We start from the raw sequence: 18,546 nt of genomic DNA on the forward strand, positions 1-18,546 counted from the left end.
ACACTGACAAGATGACTGTTTGTATTCGTGGTATTTATTGGCTCCAATTCAAGTAGACAAAGGGCAACATTTCGGGCCTCGCAGGGCCCTTTATCAAGCCTTGATAAAGGGCCCTGCGAGGCCTGAAACGTTGCCCTTTGTCTACTTGAATTAGAGCCAATAAATACCACGAATACAAACACAGTCATCTTGTCAGTGTGCCGCGGTGCTTGGACTTTGCATGTGTATTTTCTAACCCATGGCAGGGATATTTTACTGCAGAGCACCTGATTTCGAAAGAAAGCATACAGAGGTAGAGCACTTCAATACTGTGTGGAACATTTGAAAAAATAAGGGCCGTCCCCAGGGATCGTAGGGTTCACAGTACACAAAAACAAACCAAACAAACTTTACTTGTTAGGTAACATGAGCCAATTAACAGACATAATTCTGTCTTCTGCTTCCTCACTTCTACCTGTTACAGTTAAAACTGCAGTATTTCTGGTCAGGTGATCTCAGAGGCAGCACACAGACCATCACAAAATGGTGGTCCAAGGCAAGAGATGTAAAAGGGCAATATTTACTTAAATATAGCTTGCAGTTTGATAAGATTCTTTAATATGCCAAGTATTTTTCTTTTTTTTACTAAAGTATTCATTTTCGGGGAGTTTTCCTTTAACGACAATGTATGCACTTGCAGAACCTCTCTGTTACTAATAGAACAGGGGATCAGGGAATGTACGTTGATCAATCCCCTCTTTTGTATGTTTGTTTGTTTGTTGTAAAATTGACCACACCACACTTCCATTGTGCTTTATTTATATTTTATCTTGGTGTGCTCCCTCAATACACCTGGGGCAGATTTACATAGGGTCGAATATCGAGGGTTAATTAACCCTCGATATTCGACTGCCGAATGTAAGGGGCAGATTTACATAGGGTCGAATATCGAGGGTTAATTAACACTCGATATTCGACTGCCGAATGTAAGGGGCAGATTTACATAGGGTCGAATATCGAGGGTTAATTAACCCTCGATATTCGACTGCCGAATATAAATCCTTCGACTTCGAATATCGAAGTTGAAGGATTTACCGCAAATAGTTTGATCAAACGATCGAAGAAAAATCGTTCGATCGAACGATTAAATCCTTCGATTCAAACGATTTTAATCCATCGATCAAACTATTTTTCTTCGACCTAAAAATTGTTAGAAAGCGTATGGGGACCTTCCCCATAGGCTAACATTGCACCTCGGTAGGTTTTAGGTGGCGAAGTAGGGGGTCGAAGTTTTTTTTTTTTTTAAAGAGACAGTACTTCGACTATCGAATAGTCAAACGATTTTTAGTTTGAATCGTTCAAATCGAAGTTGTAGTCAAAGGTCGAAGTAGCCAATTCGATGGTCTAAGTAGCCAAAAAAATCATTCGAAATTCGAAGTTTTTTTTATTCTTTTCCTTCACTCGAGCTAAGTAAATGGGCCCCCTGGTGTTTTTGTACTTTGCTTATTCTTCCTGCAGAATAACTGTGCTAAATTTGCATTTATATTTAGCACCTCCACTCCAGCCATTAATTGTGGTCCTAAGCTTTTAAAATAAGGTGTTGGTCCCCCAACAAAATCTGTTGCTTTAGACCTTGAGACCAATGATGTCAAAGGCAGTTTTCCCAAGAAAACACCACCATGCAGGGAGGTGCCAGGCTTGTATTCAAACAGTTTTGACTGGTTTAATGAAATGTCTTTCTAATGTCTTTTGTCCTGTCTCGATATTTGCAACTGAATGTTTATTGCAATGTATTCCCTTTTGTTTTCTCTTTTTGCACTTAAACTGTACTGTAAAGAGAGCTGCATAAAGATACACAAACATACAGTGTTAAAAAGCAATCCAATTCCATTAGCCGACAATATTTCTGACCAAGGCATCAAAGTTACAGATGACTAAGCTGGGGTTAACTGGGCAATATGTGTGTCCAACACTAGGGCAGTATCACATCAGTGTGAGAGGATGTGTGGTATGGCTATTATAATGACAAGGAGACAGAACAGGGAATGTGGAGGGAGCAATATTAAAAAAAAAATTATGTTGCACTGCATGGCCAACAACGATGGGCCACACATTTGAACATCAGGGAAATAGTCGCTAATATGTCAAGACTAAAAAAAGACCACTATTTGACCATCTATGCTGAAATAAGGGAAAATGCAGTGTTTCTTACAATTCAATTTTCTTGTCTTCCCACTGACTTTTATGATTACTACAGAAAGCATGGTTCTAAACATGATTCTCAATTGAATTTTCAATCAATACAAAGAAGAAAAAATGGACAGATTAGTGTTAGTTGCTCCTTACAACAAAGTATACATTTAGGGCTATCTCAACAAATCCTTTGGGAGAATAAAACAAATATTTCACTATCAGCTATAGTAGTTTGTATGGGGAACAGGAATGCGTCATCCTTAAGTTTACATTTATCAAAGAAAATTCTTATAGGGAATAATGCAATCATTTTTTAAAATCCGAAGTTTTGTTGAGCTTTTTTTTCTGACATACAAGTATGGGATCCGTTATCTAAAAACCCATTATCCAGAAAGCTCCAAATTATGGAAAGACCATTTCCCACAGACAATTATAATGAAATAATCCAAATTTTTCAAAATTTCCTTGCGATAATAAAACAGTAGCTTGTACTTGATCCAAACTAAAATATAATTAATCCTTATTGGATGCAAAAACAGCCTATTGGGTTTATTTAATGCTTAAATTATTTTCTAGTAGACTTAAGGTATGAAAACCCCAGGTCCCAAGCATTCTGGATAAGAGGTCTTATACCTTTATTAGCAATATAAGACAGCCTACTGCTAATCAGGCTTCAGCTCAGCAGCTCTCTGAAGGCCAAGACAGTCAGAGACACTAACTGCTTATGAATTTTCTAAGCACTGGATTTAGTAAATCATAAGGATGCGGATTCTCAGTTGAGCCTGGTATTAGAAGTACAAACAGCAAATATCTCAGTAGCTGATTAAGAAATGCAAAAGTGCTCCAAGAAACTGTATATTTACATCTAAATATAGTTTGGGGTTAGATCCCCTTAAAACTACTAAATAATAAATAAATTAGAATGATAGGCCTCTTATACAGGTTTGTAAAGTCTAAAGCACTGCAGCTGTGTAGCATAAGTGCACTTCTCCATAATGCTCATGTTCTCATTTTCAGGACTTAAAAGTGAGCACACAGCGTGCAAAATAAGGCCGCAATCAGCTATTTTTTTACATTTTGCAAGCTGCCCACTGTGGGCGGACTACTCCTAGAACTGGGTGTGATCTGTTTTAGGCCTTGCTCAATTATAAAGAGACAGGCAGGGGGAGGCCCGTAGAAGTTCTCCCCTTCACCCACCTACGTGTGTGATTTAGATGTGCAAGTTAGGGAGCAGAAGGAGGTGCAGTCTGCATTGGGGCTCTCTACTTACCGCTTGCCCATAGGTAGACGGTAAGTATAGCGCCAAGCTGTGTCTCCAACTAGTATTCTGTGTAGAGAGCAAAAACTCAAAGAGGCACAAGTGCTGGTAAATGAAAATTTAAAGGAGAACTAAACCCTCCTTGCCAATAAAAATCCCTACTCTCCATAGTCCCCCCTCCCTGCTTCCCCCCGCACAGGTGTTCACACAAGTAAATGCCCTAAGCTGGTAAATACCCCACATTGCAGTCAGCGCAACGGAGCTCACTGGCGCCATCTTCTGGCAATTCTGTAATCTTCAGGTCCCTTCGTCAATTTCCATGGCTTTCAGCGCATGCGCAGTTGTTTGTGACCGGGATATTGCTACAACTGCGAATGCGCCGATACGGCTATCTCCTACTGAAGATTCCCGAAGCGCTGAAGATGGCGCCCGTGAGCTCCACTGCGCTGACTCTGCAATGAGGGGTAATTACCAGCTTAGGGGCATTTACTTTGTGAAAGCCTGTGCGGGGGGGGGGGGGGAGCAGGGAGGGGGGACTATGGAGGAGAGGGGGTAAGGGTTTTTATTAGTAGGGGGGTTTAGTGCTTCTTTAATGGCATACTCTTGCACCACCTGGGGTTGTCAATAACCCCTCAAAATAAAAAAAAAAATAAAAAAAAGGAAGTTTTGTTCTTCTATGAAGGAATGACTGAACCACATAGGAAACCGCTTGTGAACATTTAATGTTATTTTATTTATACCAAACAAGGAAAGAAATGATGAGCCCTCTCAGAACAGACGTAGAGTATCTTATCAGAGTCAAGAGACTGTAGGTCAGAATGACCCAAGTCTAGAACTATCAGGGACATAATGTCAAATACAGGAAAACCTTCCACAAATGTCAAAGGAAGACAACTGACCAAGTGATCATTAGTATTTAACCCGCTGTGTTCACACACAAGAAATGTGTGTGTACATTAAACTAATCAAAACATTTAAAAACTTGTGGGATGGTACATTTTTGCCAGAATGCTATCGGATACAAATCTTCTTCTGACTTCACAAATATGTATGCATCAGTTACTCTAAGCATAAACTGGGTGCTACACAGATAATAGCGCTCATAAAACACATATTCCAACTAGTTTATCCAAAATAACTATGTATTGAGTCTAAGACCTAAGAAGATATATGATTTAAAAAGTCAGATGTCTCTTGAGTAAACCAATAACAAACACAGTCATCCCCTGATTTTAAGTTTTTCCTCATTTTACATCGGTTTTTTTCTGTGGTCCCATCTATATATTACACATAATACATTTCCCTTATTTTAAGTTTTTTCAGATTTTACACCATTTTTTTCTGGTACCCAGAAAAAATAAAATGGGAGTACTACTGCAGTATATTAAATTTTCAAGGCTCCAGAAACCTGTTTATTTAATAGACTGCAAGGTGGAAAAAAAGGAGCAATAAAATGCCAAATGCCTTGTAAAGTCAAGCCAAGGTCTGAAAGATATGGAACGACTGTGGGTACCATTAGAGATATGGGCCTATTGCTGTCACAGATCTGCTTCTGGGTTGGTATTTAAACCCTATGTAATTTCTGGTATACCCTTTAACTTGGTATTATGCAAAATAAAACTCAAAATAAAAAAAGGAGCAAAATTATTGCAAGCAATTTATAAACTTATTCTTTGGGGGTCGAGTAGAATTAACTTAACTGGTTTAGTTTCAATTAAAGTATTTTTCTTTTAAACTAATAAATGCCTTTGTAAATGTGTACAGTCTAACCATTTATTCCCCAAAGAAAAAAAACAATTCTTTACATTTTATGCAGGTCTTTCAAAGAGTTGTAAATTTGTATGCAGTTTCTTTAAGAAATGAGACTAATATATGCTAAAAGTGCTAGACTGCAAAGTGTTTTGAAGTACATTTGGCCAGGTTAAGCACCTTTGTCATATTTCCCCTTTGGACAGATAAACCAAATTCCAGTTTTCACAATGAAAATTGCTCTTAAAAACTGATCCAATGCATTTCTTGACATATATCATTTGTTGTACAAATTTTCCCAACTGCAAAAAAAACCCAACATGTAGTTCAGTTGAGCTAAAATCCGCGTTAATTTGAATGGATTTCGGCAAGCTTAAGCTTTATCTGGAAAAAAATCCTTGATAGTTTCATAAAATACAAAATAAGCTGGCCTTTGTGTTTTTTGTTGAAGAAATTTTTTTTCTTCAAATTTGAGCATCTCAACATTTGTAAAATCTTATAATTAAGATGGGCAGGCCTGTTTATCAAAATTTCGAAAAAGTTTTTTTTTTTAATTCGAATGAACGTGTATGTGTGCTTATGTATGGGAAAAAAACTTGCATTTTAAAAAATACTCAATGGAAAATTCATTACTGTAAATCAAAGTTGAGTTTTGGCGTAAAGAATATTGAAACATGGGAAAAAATGTTTTTGTTCATCGTTGTCTGGTCCTACGTGGGAATAATTAACATCTGCATTAACATGGGACAGAATTAATTGAACTCCATCATACGCCACAAAATTGGTGGACCAATTTCAAATGGCCAGTGTATGAGTCAGATTAACAGAGAAAAACTCTGCAGCTTAGAAAAGTGAGCACGTTCTATAGAATAATAAATTCAAGGCCTCAATTGTACACTATTTATGATCAAATACTAGAAAAGAAAGCACAAGTTAAAATTTTTTAGAAATTTTAGAAATTTATACTATGCTATACTATTTATGATAAGGAATTTTATTTGAAGATTTTTTTACATTGGCAGCAAAGGGTCTGAAAAGTACAATGTGACACAGTAGAACGATACCGAATGAATAAATATATTCCATCATTCAAGAAGAAATAAACCTACCGTTGTCAGTGCAAACCTAAAAATGTCATCTCGCCTACAATCGACAAATTAGTTGCGCAATTACATGTAGTGTAGAGCAGAGGCAGGAAAAATAGTTCTCTGCCATCAAACTTGCTGCTTTCTGATCATTTGAGTTTTCAAATGATGGGAAAATGCACAAACTGCTCAGTGCTCAGGAAATGTGAATGTTTCCCCAAAGGCATTATTAACAATTAATAATCATTACGCTGGTGCCTTGTTTACCTGACCTTGTGTAAATTCAGCAGCCTTATAATTAGACCTACATTTTGCACATTTGTATATTTTCATGCATAGATTTGACTTATTCATTCATCCATTAAAATTCACTTGACAGACGTAGATGGATAATCAAGCTACAATTTGTATTTACTGGATTATAGAAAATTGCCCAAACTGTTGTTAAGTTCAAGGAAAGCACATTCTTGTCTCTCTCTTGTCACTGATGTAAAAGCAATTACTCATCATAGGATGGTCCCAGGGCTCTGCAGAGATGCTGCATTTGCTATGTGCAAGCTTAAAGCATTATTTTATTTCGAGGAGTTAAGTGACTTATGTGATGTGGTTTACAAAAGCAATTGAATCTGCAGAGAGAAGAGTAAAACTAGTGGAATGAACTAATTAAGTCGGCTACACTTCCAAGTTACTTTCTAGTTAAGTGTTTAAGTGAATGCACAATCATTACATCAAGCGAATACATTATAATGGGAATGGCTTTGTCTCTGCTACGTTACAACCTGGTGGGGCTTTCCAGATAGGGATCTTTTATGTAATTTGGATTGCTTTACCATAAATCTACTTAAAATAGTTTGAAAATTAATTCAACCCGATAGTTTTGCCCCCATTTAGGATTTAATTAAATCTTAATTGGGATTAAGTACAAGGAAATCATTTTTAAAAATTAGAATGAGTTGATTAAAATGGAGTCTATGGGAGATGGCCGTCCTGTAATCCGGAGCTTTCTGGATAAGGTGTACCAAATTAAAAATCTCATACCAAAAAAAAAAAAAAAAAAGAAAAATCCCTGTTGCACCTTTGTTTAGTTGCATGATCAATTATCAAATTGTGACATCAATTGTCATTGGGCAGAGGTCCCCAACCTTTTTTACCCATGAGCCACATTCAAATGCAAAGAGAGTTGGGGAGCAACACAAGCATAAAAAAGTCCATGGTCATGTTAAATTAGGGCTTTGTTTGGCTATTTGGTAGCTCCTATGAAAACGTGCAGCCTAAAGGAGGCTCTACTTGGCAGTACACCTGGTTCTTATGCAATTAAATCTTCCTTCCAAGCCAAAAATTCAAAAATAAGCACCTGTTTGGAGGCCGCTGAGAGCAACATTCAAGGTGTTGGAGAGCAACATGTTGCTCGCGAGCCACTGGTTGGGGATCACTGCCATTGAGTAAGAAAAGACACCGGCAGTGGGGTTAGAAAAATTAAATTTCATTTTAAAAAAAGGAAATCTAGCAGCAGGAAGATTTTTTTTTTACATGATCCACAAGTGTCATAAACGGAAAATGTGATAACACCTGTCAGGCGGACTGAGAGACAGGTGTGTGTTCCTAAATGTCGATTGCGAATCCTGTGGTTACATGCACACAAGTTGCATACGTTTTTGGCAGCTAGTATCTTGAGGCCATAGCATATCCATTGTGATGTCAGTGCATATCCTGAAAACCTGTACCATGAATAACATACCACGAAGAGCTCTAATGCAAAAATTTGCCAAATACAAGTTGTTGAGGTGCTACAGAAGTCAATGGGAGCTGGGCTGATCTTTTGGACTACTTTTAATCAATTTGGACTTTTAGAGGTTTCCAGATTTTTTTTCCTCTAGGAATTGTCAAAAAAGGTTTTAGAGGTATACAATTTTTTTAGTGCATGGTTCAGGTGCTTTTTATATTCGGATCTTTTAATAAATTCCATAACATTTGTAGTTTTAGTCGTGGTTTCAAAAACCTATAAAATGAGATAAATAGGCCTCCTTGTCTTGTTCTTGTAGCATTCTCTTTTTTTTACTCTGTTTCTGTATTTCACGATGCCTGCTTGCCATCAGCCTTTCCCATGGTTTTGTAAAACTTTGTCTCTTAAAGAAACCACGACTCTTTCAGAAAAAGAAAATTCTATCAGAGAAGATTTATTACACACGTGTGGGCCAGTAATGTAAAAAGGACTGCTGGCCCCGAGTACAATTTCAAGACATAGTTATAAGAATTTCAAAAAACTTCAAATTAACATTTTAAAATCATTGGATAGATGATAACAAGGTATATTACATTGCTGGCCCATAAATGTGTGTAATAAATCTTCTCTGATAGAATTTATAGTCGTGGTTTCTTTAAGAAACAATCGTTTACAATATACAATATTCAACCACACCTACTAGCTGCAAATGTTAGCTTTATCACTATTATATTGTGTGTTATTTCATAATATAAGTATGGGATCAGTTATTTGGAAACCTATGATCCAGAAAGCTCTGAATTATTGTAAGGTCATCTTCCATAGACTCCATTTTGATTAAATAATTAAAGGGATGCACCGAATCCACTATTTTGGATTCGGGCAAATATCGAACCGAATACTAATTTTTTTTGGTGACAAAAAGTCATGTGATTTCCCTCTAGCCTCTCATTTACATATGCAAATTAGGATTCAGATTCGGTTTGGCCAGGGATTTGGCTGAAAAATGCTGAATCACGAACTGAATCATGAATTTGGTGCATCCCTAAATAATTATAATAACTGTAATAATAAAACAGTTCCATAAATGTGATGCCAAGATATAGCAACTCTTTACTGGAGGCAAAACAATCCTATTGGTTTTATTTAATGTTTAAATTACTTTTTAGTAGAATTGAGGTAGGGAAATCCAAATTAAGGAAAGACCCCTTATCCAGAAAACACCAGGTGCTGAGCATTCTAGGGTAACAGTTTCCATACCTGAACTATTATTAATTAATATTTCAAATCTGACACAAGAATTCAATTTACCCTATAATATAATATATGGAGTCCATTAGAAAAAAAACCCCAATATTTAAAATAGTCCAATCACAAAAAATAAATAATTTTAAAAGACAAGAAACTACAATAATATTAATCTAGTAAATATATTTAGTAAGCATATCTAGTACATTGATATAAAATGTGGTGGAGATATATGTGAGGAGGTGCTGGTGCTATATTGGCTTTTCTTCTCCTAGTACTTAATCCGCACTTCATGAGGCCACCACTTCAAGCAAAATCGGCTAAACAAACTTCACGGCAGCTCGATAGTGTTATACCTATTCTTTTAGTCTCAAAAAAAGCTGTACTGAATTAATTACCAGTTCTATGGATCTATTGTAAGCATAATAGTCTAAAGAGCTATCACAGACACATTTATTGTAAAAAGCGTCATCTCAAGAGAGCCTACTTGAGGGCCAAAACGATTTACACAAAATGCTTTGTCAGATAAAAAAAGATAAGAACACGCACCTCCCAACTGCAGAATGAATTAGAACAGTGGGTTATCTTGCAAATTAACCAGGGCAGTTAGTGAGGAAAATTTCATGAAAGTGTAATTCTTTAGCTTTGTGAATCCACAGCAGGCATTCTGCCAGCTGACAAGATGATGAAATTTCTTGTTTAAAAAAAGCCCTTTTCTCATTTCTGAATTTAAACTTAGCTTGGCATTTCTATATTTGCACCTCCCTCCTCTTCAATAAGAATCACTAAATCAATTATGCCTTGGCATAATTAGCATTCTTATGCGGCAACCTTATAAAGGAGTAGAAAGGAGCACTTGTGGGATCACAGTGTCTTCCTTTGAATTAAAAATGAACGCCAGAAATGTGCTTTCCTTGTACATTATCTGAAGCTGTTTAAAAGGAAACCATGGACAGTTGTAAAGAGGCACACCAATTCTAGTAGATTTTCTTTTTATATTTTACACAAAGTAAGTTTATGTTTTTTAGTATAGTTTATAATGCATACTGTTCTTTTAGGGTTACAACTCAACCTTTATACACTGCAACACCTTAACATATGTTTTAACATACAATTGCCCACTGGTGAATCACCAGCTAATCCTCCCTTTCCATTACAGTGACCCTTCATACTCAAGCTGTATCTATAGGTACAGAAGAACTAAATGCAGTATTTGTTTTAGGATTTGGCCAAATATTTTTCAAGATGCTATAGATGCAGCTAAAGCTAGTGGCCAAACCGTGCAAAGATCTTCTCGCTTGATAACCGCACTAAAGGTTGGATTTTAGTGTGTGCGTGGCCAGCTTAAAGGTATTGTTGTAATTTAATATGACAATTTACATCCTTTACCAAGTGTATGCGAGATAACAGATCCCATACTCGTAGAGAGGAACTGTAATAGAATCAGGGATGCATTTAACTTGGATATTCAAACCTGAATCAACTCCTGTCAGAAAAATATAAATATATGGCACATCCCTATAAGTTACGATAAGGATACCATGAAGCTCAGGGTGAGCCAAATTCCAGAAACATGGTTGCATGTAGAAACCTCCTTGTAGCCTCACATTCTGAATATAATGTATACAGAGAAAATCTGTAACTGTTTCTGATGGTCTAGATCATTTTCTGTCTACCACTAAAGAAATATGAGGCTAAAAGTAAAAAAGGAAGCTCTGACACTTCTGCCTATGGGTGATGAGAATAGAAGCTCCTTGCCACAAGCAACCCCACCCACTGCATTTAAGGAATACTCCAGGTACTTATGCAAAATCAAATTCTACTAACTAAATGCACAAAGCCTCATTTAGATTTTCAGAAAACGAATTGCTCATGTGATTAGCGCCGGCGTTTTTTCATTTTAGCCGGAGCAGAGTGAGGGAAGGCGTTTGGGGAAATTGGTTGCCGCAAAAACGAGGCGATTAGTCGCCAGGTGACCAAATCTCCCCAAAACGCCCAATGTGGCCTGACCCTAATAGGGTACCATCCATTCATCTATATTTATAAAAATTACTTATTTACATTCTTTTACATTCTTGTAAATGTGCTAAGCTATTTAGCATGGCTGGACATGTATATCTACATCCCATGACTGGGATGTAGATGTGCTGCAACAGTTTGCAGCAAGAGTTTTATATGACAGAAAGTGTATCTATTACTTACACTGTAGTATTTCTTTATGTATCGTCTTATGTCCAGGAGCAGCTTGTTGTGAACCTGAATAACATAGTCCAAGGGAGAAGCATCACACTCTGGTTTACTGCAGCGCTTCAAGCCCGGTTCAATCTGCAGTCCCTATATTTAAAGAACAAGACATGTCAAGCAGAAAGAAAATAGAGGGCAATGTATTTTTGTTATTTCAGATAGCATATTCTGTAGCTAAAATCATATAAGAAGGCTGCTTTCTTTCAGCTGGTCATCTAATAATCATTAAAAGCACATCTGTATTTGTATGAATATTTTTATTTGTAAAGCGCTCCTTGAGGGCAAAGCACTGTACAGCAAAACAATAAATTAGTAGTAACAAACAAGGGGTCATTGGAATAAAAAGTAACAACAAATATAATTACAATACAGATTAAGTGCTCAGTGTCAAGGAAACAAAAGGCTAGAGGACCCTTGCCCGTAGGGCTTACAGTCTAAATGGGAGGGTAACATACATATTCAGAGGGGTATTAAGGTGCTGTGGGTTACAGTTTGTTACACTGTTATATAAGTGCCTAGTATTTGACTAGGAGACATACATGCTAGTCTCCTGGAACAAACAATATTACATGAATCCTTATACTTTTTGTTGTTGTTTTTTTAACACTTAATAATCTACTAGTGTTTTGCTCTATTCGACTACTAGTTTTACAGAAATGCTTGTATTGTTTCCTTCATGCAATTTTTCCACACTGCATGGACTTGGATAAAATTGTGGCAAAGAACTATTGAAATACGATTCAATAGATTCAGTTTCATAATTTAAAGGAAATCACGATAGCTGTGTATATGCTCACAGGAAATATCTATCCAGTCCCTTTAGGCTCAAGAGTGATCCAACCCCTCCTTTTACCTCGTTCCATTGAGAATTGATGGACTCTGGGAATCTGTGAACCACCCACTGTAGAAAACAGAGGGACTTCAGGTCCCTTGTTATTTGATTAAAGTGCATATATCATCATGAACTGAAGCTACTCAAAGTGCAACAAGAACTGTATTGGATGTGATTAACATTTCTTAATGTTATTAAGCAATTAAAATTTCAGTTAGTTTCCAAATGACTGTGAGGCAAATACGACTAATTTTTGATTAATTCTCCGAGCTCTATTACTAATCGCAATCGGCACTCATTTAACGAATGCTGCCTTACAGCACCTACAGTGAATTCTAACCAAGACACTAACTGAACGTGGTTGTATATATTTTATGTAGATATCCACACAAGTGTAATGAAGAGCAGAATAAGCCTACTCTATAGAAATAAAGCATGATTGCAAGAACAATTCATAATCTGGGAAGAAACACCCAAAATATCAGTTTTACAAATATTACCAAAAAGAACACCAGTATTTACAGCATTAGTGAAAGTAGGCACATAATATCCCCGCAGAGCATAAACAAATGTATTTATACCTTCTCCACTCTCTATAACTGCTAATAAAACATGCACCAGATGATTATTTTTTAATTACTATGTCAGATCTTGCAGTTGAGTGAGTGAAAATTTTGCATAAGAAATCAACATAACAAATTAATACTCTTATTGTCCACTTTCAAATAAACCCTGCCTAATCATACTAACCTTTCTACTCCCCTGTTAACATATGGTCTGTCTCCCCCCCCCATCCAAATAAAAGCCCCATTAGCAAGAAATTCTAGATGGAAGAGATTTCAGAGCATGGCATCAGACTCCACAAGAGTTAGACCATCTGCAAATTATCATGTCTTTATGCAATTGGCTATCTTATTTACAACTGTTATGAAGCAAAAGTCAAGGATTTAGCATGGGACTGCTGATCTGAGTCTGTATCATCTTCTTCCTCGCTACCAATGACAGTTATGTTGATTTTAAAAAAAAAAAAAAGAAAAAAAGCCATCTGCCAAGTGTCCAAATTAGCTAAAAATAATTACTTTTAATTGAGATAAAAAGGAATGTACAGTCTCCAGGTTTCAAGGTTTTTTTTGCCAATAGATGGCCTACTACCATGCCAAAACCTAGTACGTGGCTGCCAGTGGGGGGGAATCTTGCAAGCTGGCCAATTTTGCTTTGTATTCCAAGGACGATTTTGCATTTTTTGGCAACACTTCATGGCAGTAAAGCACTCCAGGGACTTTCAAGTCTGAAGTGGAAAGACAGCAGGAGTGATAACATAACCAGACACGTTATTAAAAAGAGGATGAGCAGCAGATAAGCTGTAACAATTCAAATGTGCTTCTAATTCAAAGTAAAGCCGATGCATTACAGAATAGAATAAGTAGCAAATGACAGCTCAAGAACAAAGTCATTTCATTTTTATACTTCTCCATGGCTGGTAAATTGAAATTCTCTGTGGCTTTATGGAACAACTTAAATCACATTTCTATGAATCAAGTTTTGGGCATTTGTTGCAGCAACAACATACATACAGGCAACAGGGGGGTAAAGCAGGTACAGGTACAGCTGTTGGAGGCCACATTGTGCTCTGTTTAAATGTTTTGCACTGTTCTCTACGGCAGCATGGAGAACTTTAAAAGTTATATTTGCACAAGGCCATGCTGGAAAAAGTGGGTTTCTAATGGCAGCCCTTGAAGTGCATTAAAGAGATATGTGCAAACATTTTGAGCTTTAGTTTGTTGGTTTGTTCATCTTTAAATGAACTTTTAGAATGATGTAGAGAGTGATATTCTGAGACAATTTGCAAATGGTTTTCTTTTTTTATTATTTGTGGTGTGAGTTATTTAGCTTTTTATTCAGTAGCTCTCCTGTTTGCAATTTTAGCAAATTACCCTAGGAACCATGCATTGATTTGAATAAGAGACTGGAATATGACTAGGGGTGGTCTGAATAGAAAGAGTAATAAAAATAGCAATAACATTAAATGTATAGACCTAGAGAGCAGTTTTTAAGATGGGGTCAGTGGCCCTTTTTGAAAGCTGGAAAGAGTCAGAAGAAAAAAGCCAATAATTAAAAAACTATACAAAATAAACAGTGAAGATCAATTGAAAGATATATAGAGATATATAGTGAATAAAGTACCCCCTTTTGTAAAATATAGGGATATTATAAGTTACCGAGGAGTTTCATGACCATATAAAAACACGAGGCCGAAGGCCGAGTGTTTTTATACAGGTCATGGAACTCCGAGGTAACTTCTAATATCCTCATATTTTACAATTGGGGGTACTTTATTTATTATAATACGCACATTTCAATGAGTCATGTGACAGAAATGACATCAGAACTCACCGTTTATAAGGATATAATTTACAGGATATTCATGGCTTTTGTGTATTATATATAGATATATATATATATATATATAGATATATATATATATATATATATATATATATATATATATATATATATATAGAGATAAAGAATCCGACCTGGTGCACTCCACAATAAAGTGGTTAAATGCCTTGGTGCTGGTAAAAATTTACATATCTTCAGTGAAAAAAGACCGCACTCACAGGACTTTGTATGAAAAAAAAGCCACAAGGGCTGTGATTTTATTCCTCAACGTTTCAGCTGTCAAACTCTAGCCGTCCTCAAATCCTGAGGACGGCTAGAGTTTGATAGCCGAAACGTTGACGAATAAAATCACAGCCCGGCTTTTTTTTCATACAAAGTCCTGTGAGTGCGGTCTTTTTTCACTGAAGAGATATATATATATATATATAGATATATATATATAGATATATATATATATATATATATATATATATATATAGATATAGTCAAATACAAGAGTCCTCTGCACTCAACCCATTATCAATATATTTAAGACAGCGACATTTTGTGCATACTGCTACTGAAAAATGCCTTACCCTTTAAACAAAACAGGGATTGTTTGTCCATATATTGCAATATATTTAAGCTGGCCAACTACGTCAAAGTAGTATTTTGTGGTCACAGCCTCATTGCACCCCCGCTTAATGTTAGTGGTGAGCACAACTTTCCCTTGTTTGTTAGATAGATAGATAGATAGATAGATAGATGATAAATAGATATATAGATAGACAATAGATAGTTAGATAGACGATAGATAGATAGATAGATAGATAGATAGATAGATAGATAGATAGATAGATAGATAGACAGATAGGTAGATGAGAGATAGATAGATAGATAGATAAAAAGTTGCTTAGCAACACAAGCATGAAAAAGTTCCTAAGGGGTAACCAATACAAGTTGTGATTGGTTGTTACACGTTTGTGGACCTGCAGAGTACATGAGGCTCTGTTTTACATAATCCATGGTCATTTATTGGCTCCATGTAAGATATTCAAAAATGAGCACCTGCTTTGATGCCACTGGGAGAAATATCCAGGGGCTATATTCTAGTGTTGCAAAATAGGTTAGTGCCTTATAAATAATTATCATAATAATAAAGCTATCAATACAGTTTGATAAATCTATAATTGCATAATGTTCTAGACTCTACATCTGAGCAAATACCTAAGGGTTTGAAGAACTTTATGTTTAAAAGGTAGAGGTGCCATTCTTACACCTAACTCAAAAATGCTTTTTTTTACTAGTCAGCTTAGTTTTTGTTTTGATACAGTGGTTAAGGGAGGAACTCCAAGGTGCGGCTCGAGCTGACACGCCGCCATGCAATGAAACGCATGCGACGTGTCGGATGTTCTGAAGAAAAAATTATTTAGTGCAAATTAAACTATGCTAAGCCTGCAGCATCAGTCAGATAACCAAGTTCAAAAAGGAGTGAAGATACAAGGTTTATCTTTGGGTTCTGTAGATGAGGTGGCAGATAAGCGACATGCTTAAAGGAAAACTATACCCCCAAAATGAATACTTAAGCAACAAATAGTTTATATCATATTAAGTCACATATGAAAGAATTACCAAACTGGTATATATACTTAAATAAATATTGTCCTTTTACATCTTGCCTTGAACCACCATTTTGTGATGGTCTCTGTGCTGCCTCAGTGATCACCTGACCAGAAATACTACAACTCTAACTGTAACAGGAAGAAGTGTGGAAGCTAAAGACAGAACTCTGCCTGTTAATTGGCTCATGTGACCTAACATGTATGGTTTGTTTGGTATGTTTGTGTGCACAGTGACTCGAATGATCCCAGGGGGCGGCACTTATTTTTTTAAAATGGTAATTTTCTATTTAAAATTACCCAATGGCACATTCTACTAGAAAAGTATATTATTATGAAGATGGTTTATTTACATGACGCAGGATTTTCCACATGAGCTGTTTAATGCAATATCTTTTTAGAGAGACCTACATTGTTTGGGGGGGGTATAGTTTTCCTTTAAGGTATTTTCTCTCTATCCTGGCCATTTGTCAGATGAGAATACATTATTTAAACTAGAGTCATTTATATTTTTACACTATTCCTTTTAAATGTATTTTCCTAATCTATCACACACAGTGGACCCTAGTTCACTTTAAACTTAAAAACATTTAATTATTTGTGGTCTTTAAAACTGTTTAGCTTTTAGTTCAGATGGCCTTTGTTTTGGATTTTCAGTAGCAGCCTGGTTGCTAGGGTCCAATTTTTACAATAAACTGAAAAACTAAAATAGTACATGTAACAAAAAGCATAAAGTTTCTAAATTCTACCAACGGCTTAGTTGCTATTGGCGATAAGACTAGTATTACATAGAGTTAACTATCACTGACTGACCCATTCAAAGCTAACAAGTGAAGCAAGTACAGATATGGGATCTGTTATCTGGAAACCAGTTATCCAGAAACAGAAAAGCCATCTGTCAGACTCCATTATAATAAAATAATCCAAACATTTCTCCCTTTTTCTCTGTAATAAAACAGTAGCTTGTACTTGATCCAAACTAAGATATAATTAATCCTTATAGGAAGCAAAAACAGCCTATTGGGTTTATTTAATGTGTAAATGTTCTGTAATTAACTTAAGGTATGAAGATCCAAATTATGGAAGGATCTGTTATCCGGAAAACCCCAGGTCCCAAGCAATCTGGATAACAGGTCCCATACCTGTATTAGAAATTCAACCTCAACAGTGGGGGAACAAAACAGAAAATAGGATGTAGTTGCCACGACAGTCATTCCTATTGAATTTAATCCTACTACAGGTAAGAACCGGTTATCCAGAATGCTCGGGACCTGTGGTTTCTGGATAACGGCTTTATGAAATCTGGTAATCTTCACATTTTAGGTCTACGAGAAAATAATGTAAATATTAAATAAACCAAATAGGCTGGTTCTGATTCCAATGAGGATTAATTATATGTTAGTTGGGATCAAGTACAAGGTAATGTTTTATTATTACAGAGAAAAAGGCAATAATTTAAAAAAATGCATTTATGCATCTATGGGAGATGACCTTTGTATAATTTGAAACTTTCTGGGTTTCCGGATCCCATACTAAGTTCAATGGAAAATCACTTTTCAGATGATATTGTCCTCATATTTCTCTGCATAAAAGTTTGTAGTGTTCAGTTCATAGTAAAAGAAACTTACAGAGCCATCAAAAACATTGTCATAAATGTTCTCCGTTCCACACTTTGGGCAGAAGAATTTGAACCGTTCACAGTCTCTGTATTTTTCCTCATCTGTGAGTTGGGAAGGACCTCCCAGCAATGCATCATTTTCCTCGTCCTGCTGGTAGTGCCGGTGAGCCCGGAACTGGGAAGGGTCAAGTCCTTAAATGAAAGAACATAAACTCCCATTAGTTACCTTAGAATGGATTTCCAAAATCTACAACATACCTATTACACCTTCCCCTTGGCCTAAACTGGGACAGGCTCTTCCAACACAGTAAAAATTACATTCTACCCATGGAAGAAAACAAAACGAAAAAAAAAAAAAAAAAAAAAAAAATGGAAATATTTGGACAATTCCCAAGGACTTTGACTTGTACTTCTAGATGCTATTGTTTATCTTTAAGCTAGTTTCTTGCAAGTTCTTGAAAATCCAAATTTCATAATTCAAAAACCCTGAATCGCAGTACAAAAGACAAATTAGAATGTTGAAAAACCTGCCCCTTCAGTTGAGTAAACAGCCATCTAGGCATTTGAGGAAGTATTCATGGAAAAAAAAAATTATATATCTATATATATACCTATA

The 18,546-nt window shown here is 36.1% G+C and overlaps 1 protein-coding gene across 2 annotated transcripts in view; it reads right to left on the reverse strand.

Annotated features, from left to right (window-relative positions):
• pola1.S (polymerase (DNA directed), alpha 1, catalytic subunit S homeolog) overlaps window positions 1-18,546 on the reverse strand; it is a 181,705-nt gene that overhangs the window by 72,643 nt on the left and 90,516 nt on the right. For both annotated transcript variants that reach the window (NM_001088586.1, XM_041583016.1), the window contains 2 exon segments: window positions 11,438-11,569; window positions 17,941-18,122. In NM_001088586.1, coding sequence (NP_001082055.1) covers window positions 11,438-11,569; window positions 17,941-18,122 — 314 coding nt within the window.

Source organism: Xenopus laevis, chromosome 2S (genome assembly GCF_017654675.1).
Source record: "Xenopus laevis strain J_2021 chromosome 2S, Xenopus_laevis_v10.1, whole genome shotgun sequence".
Taxonomy (NCBI): Eukaryota; Metazoa; Chordata; class Amphibia; order Anura; family Pipidae; genus Xenopus; species Xenopus laevis.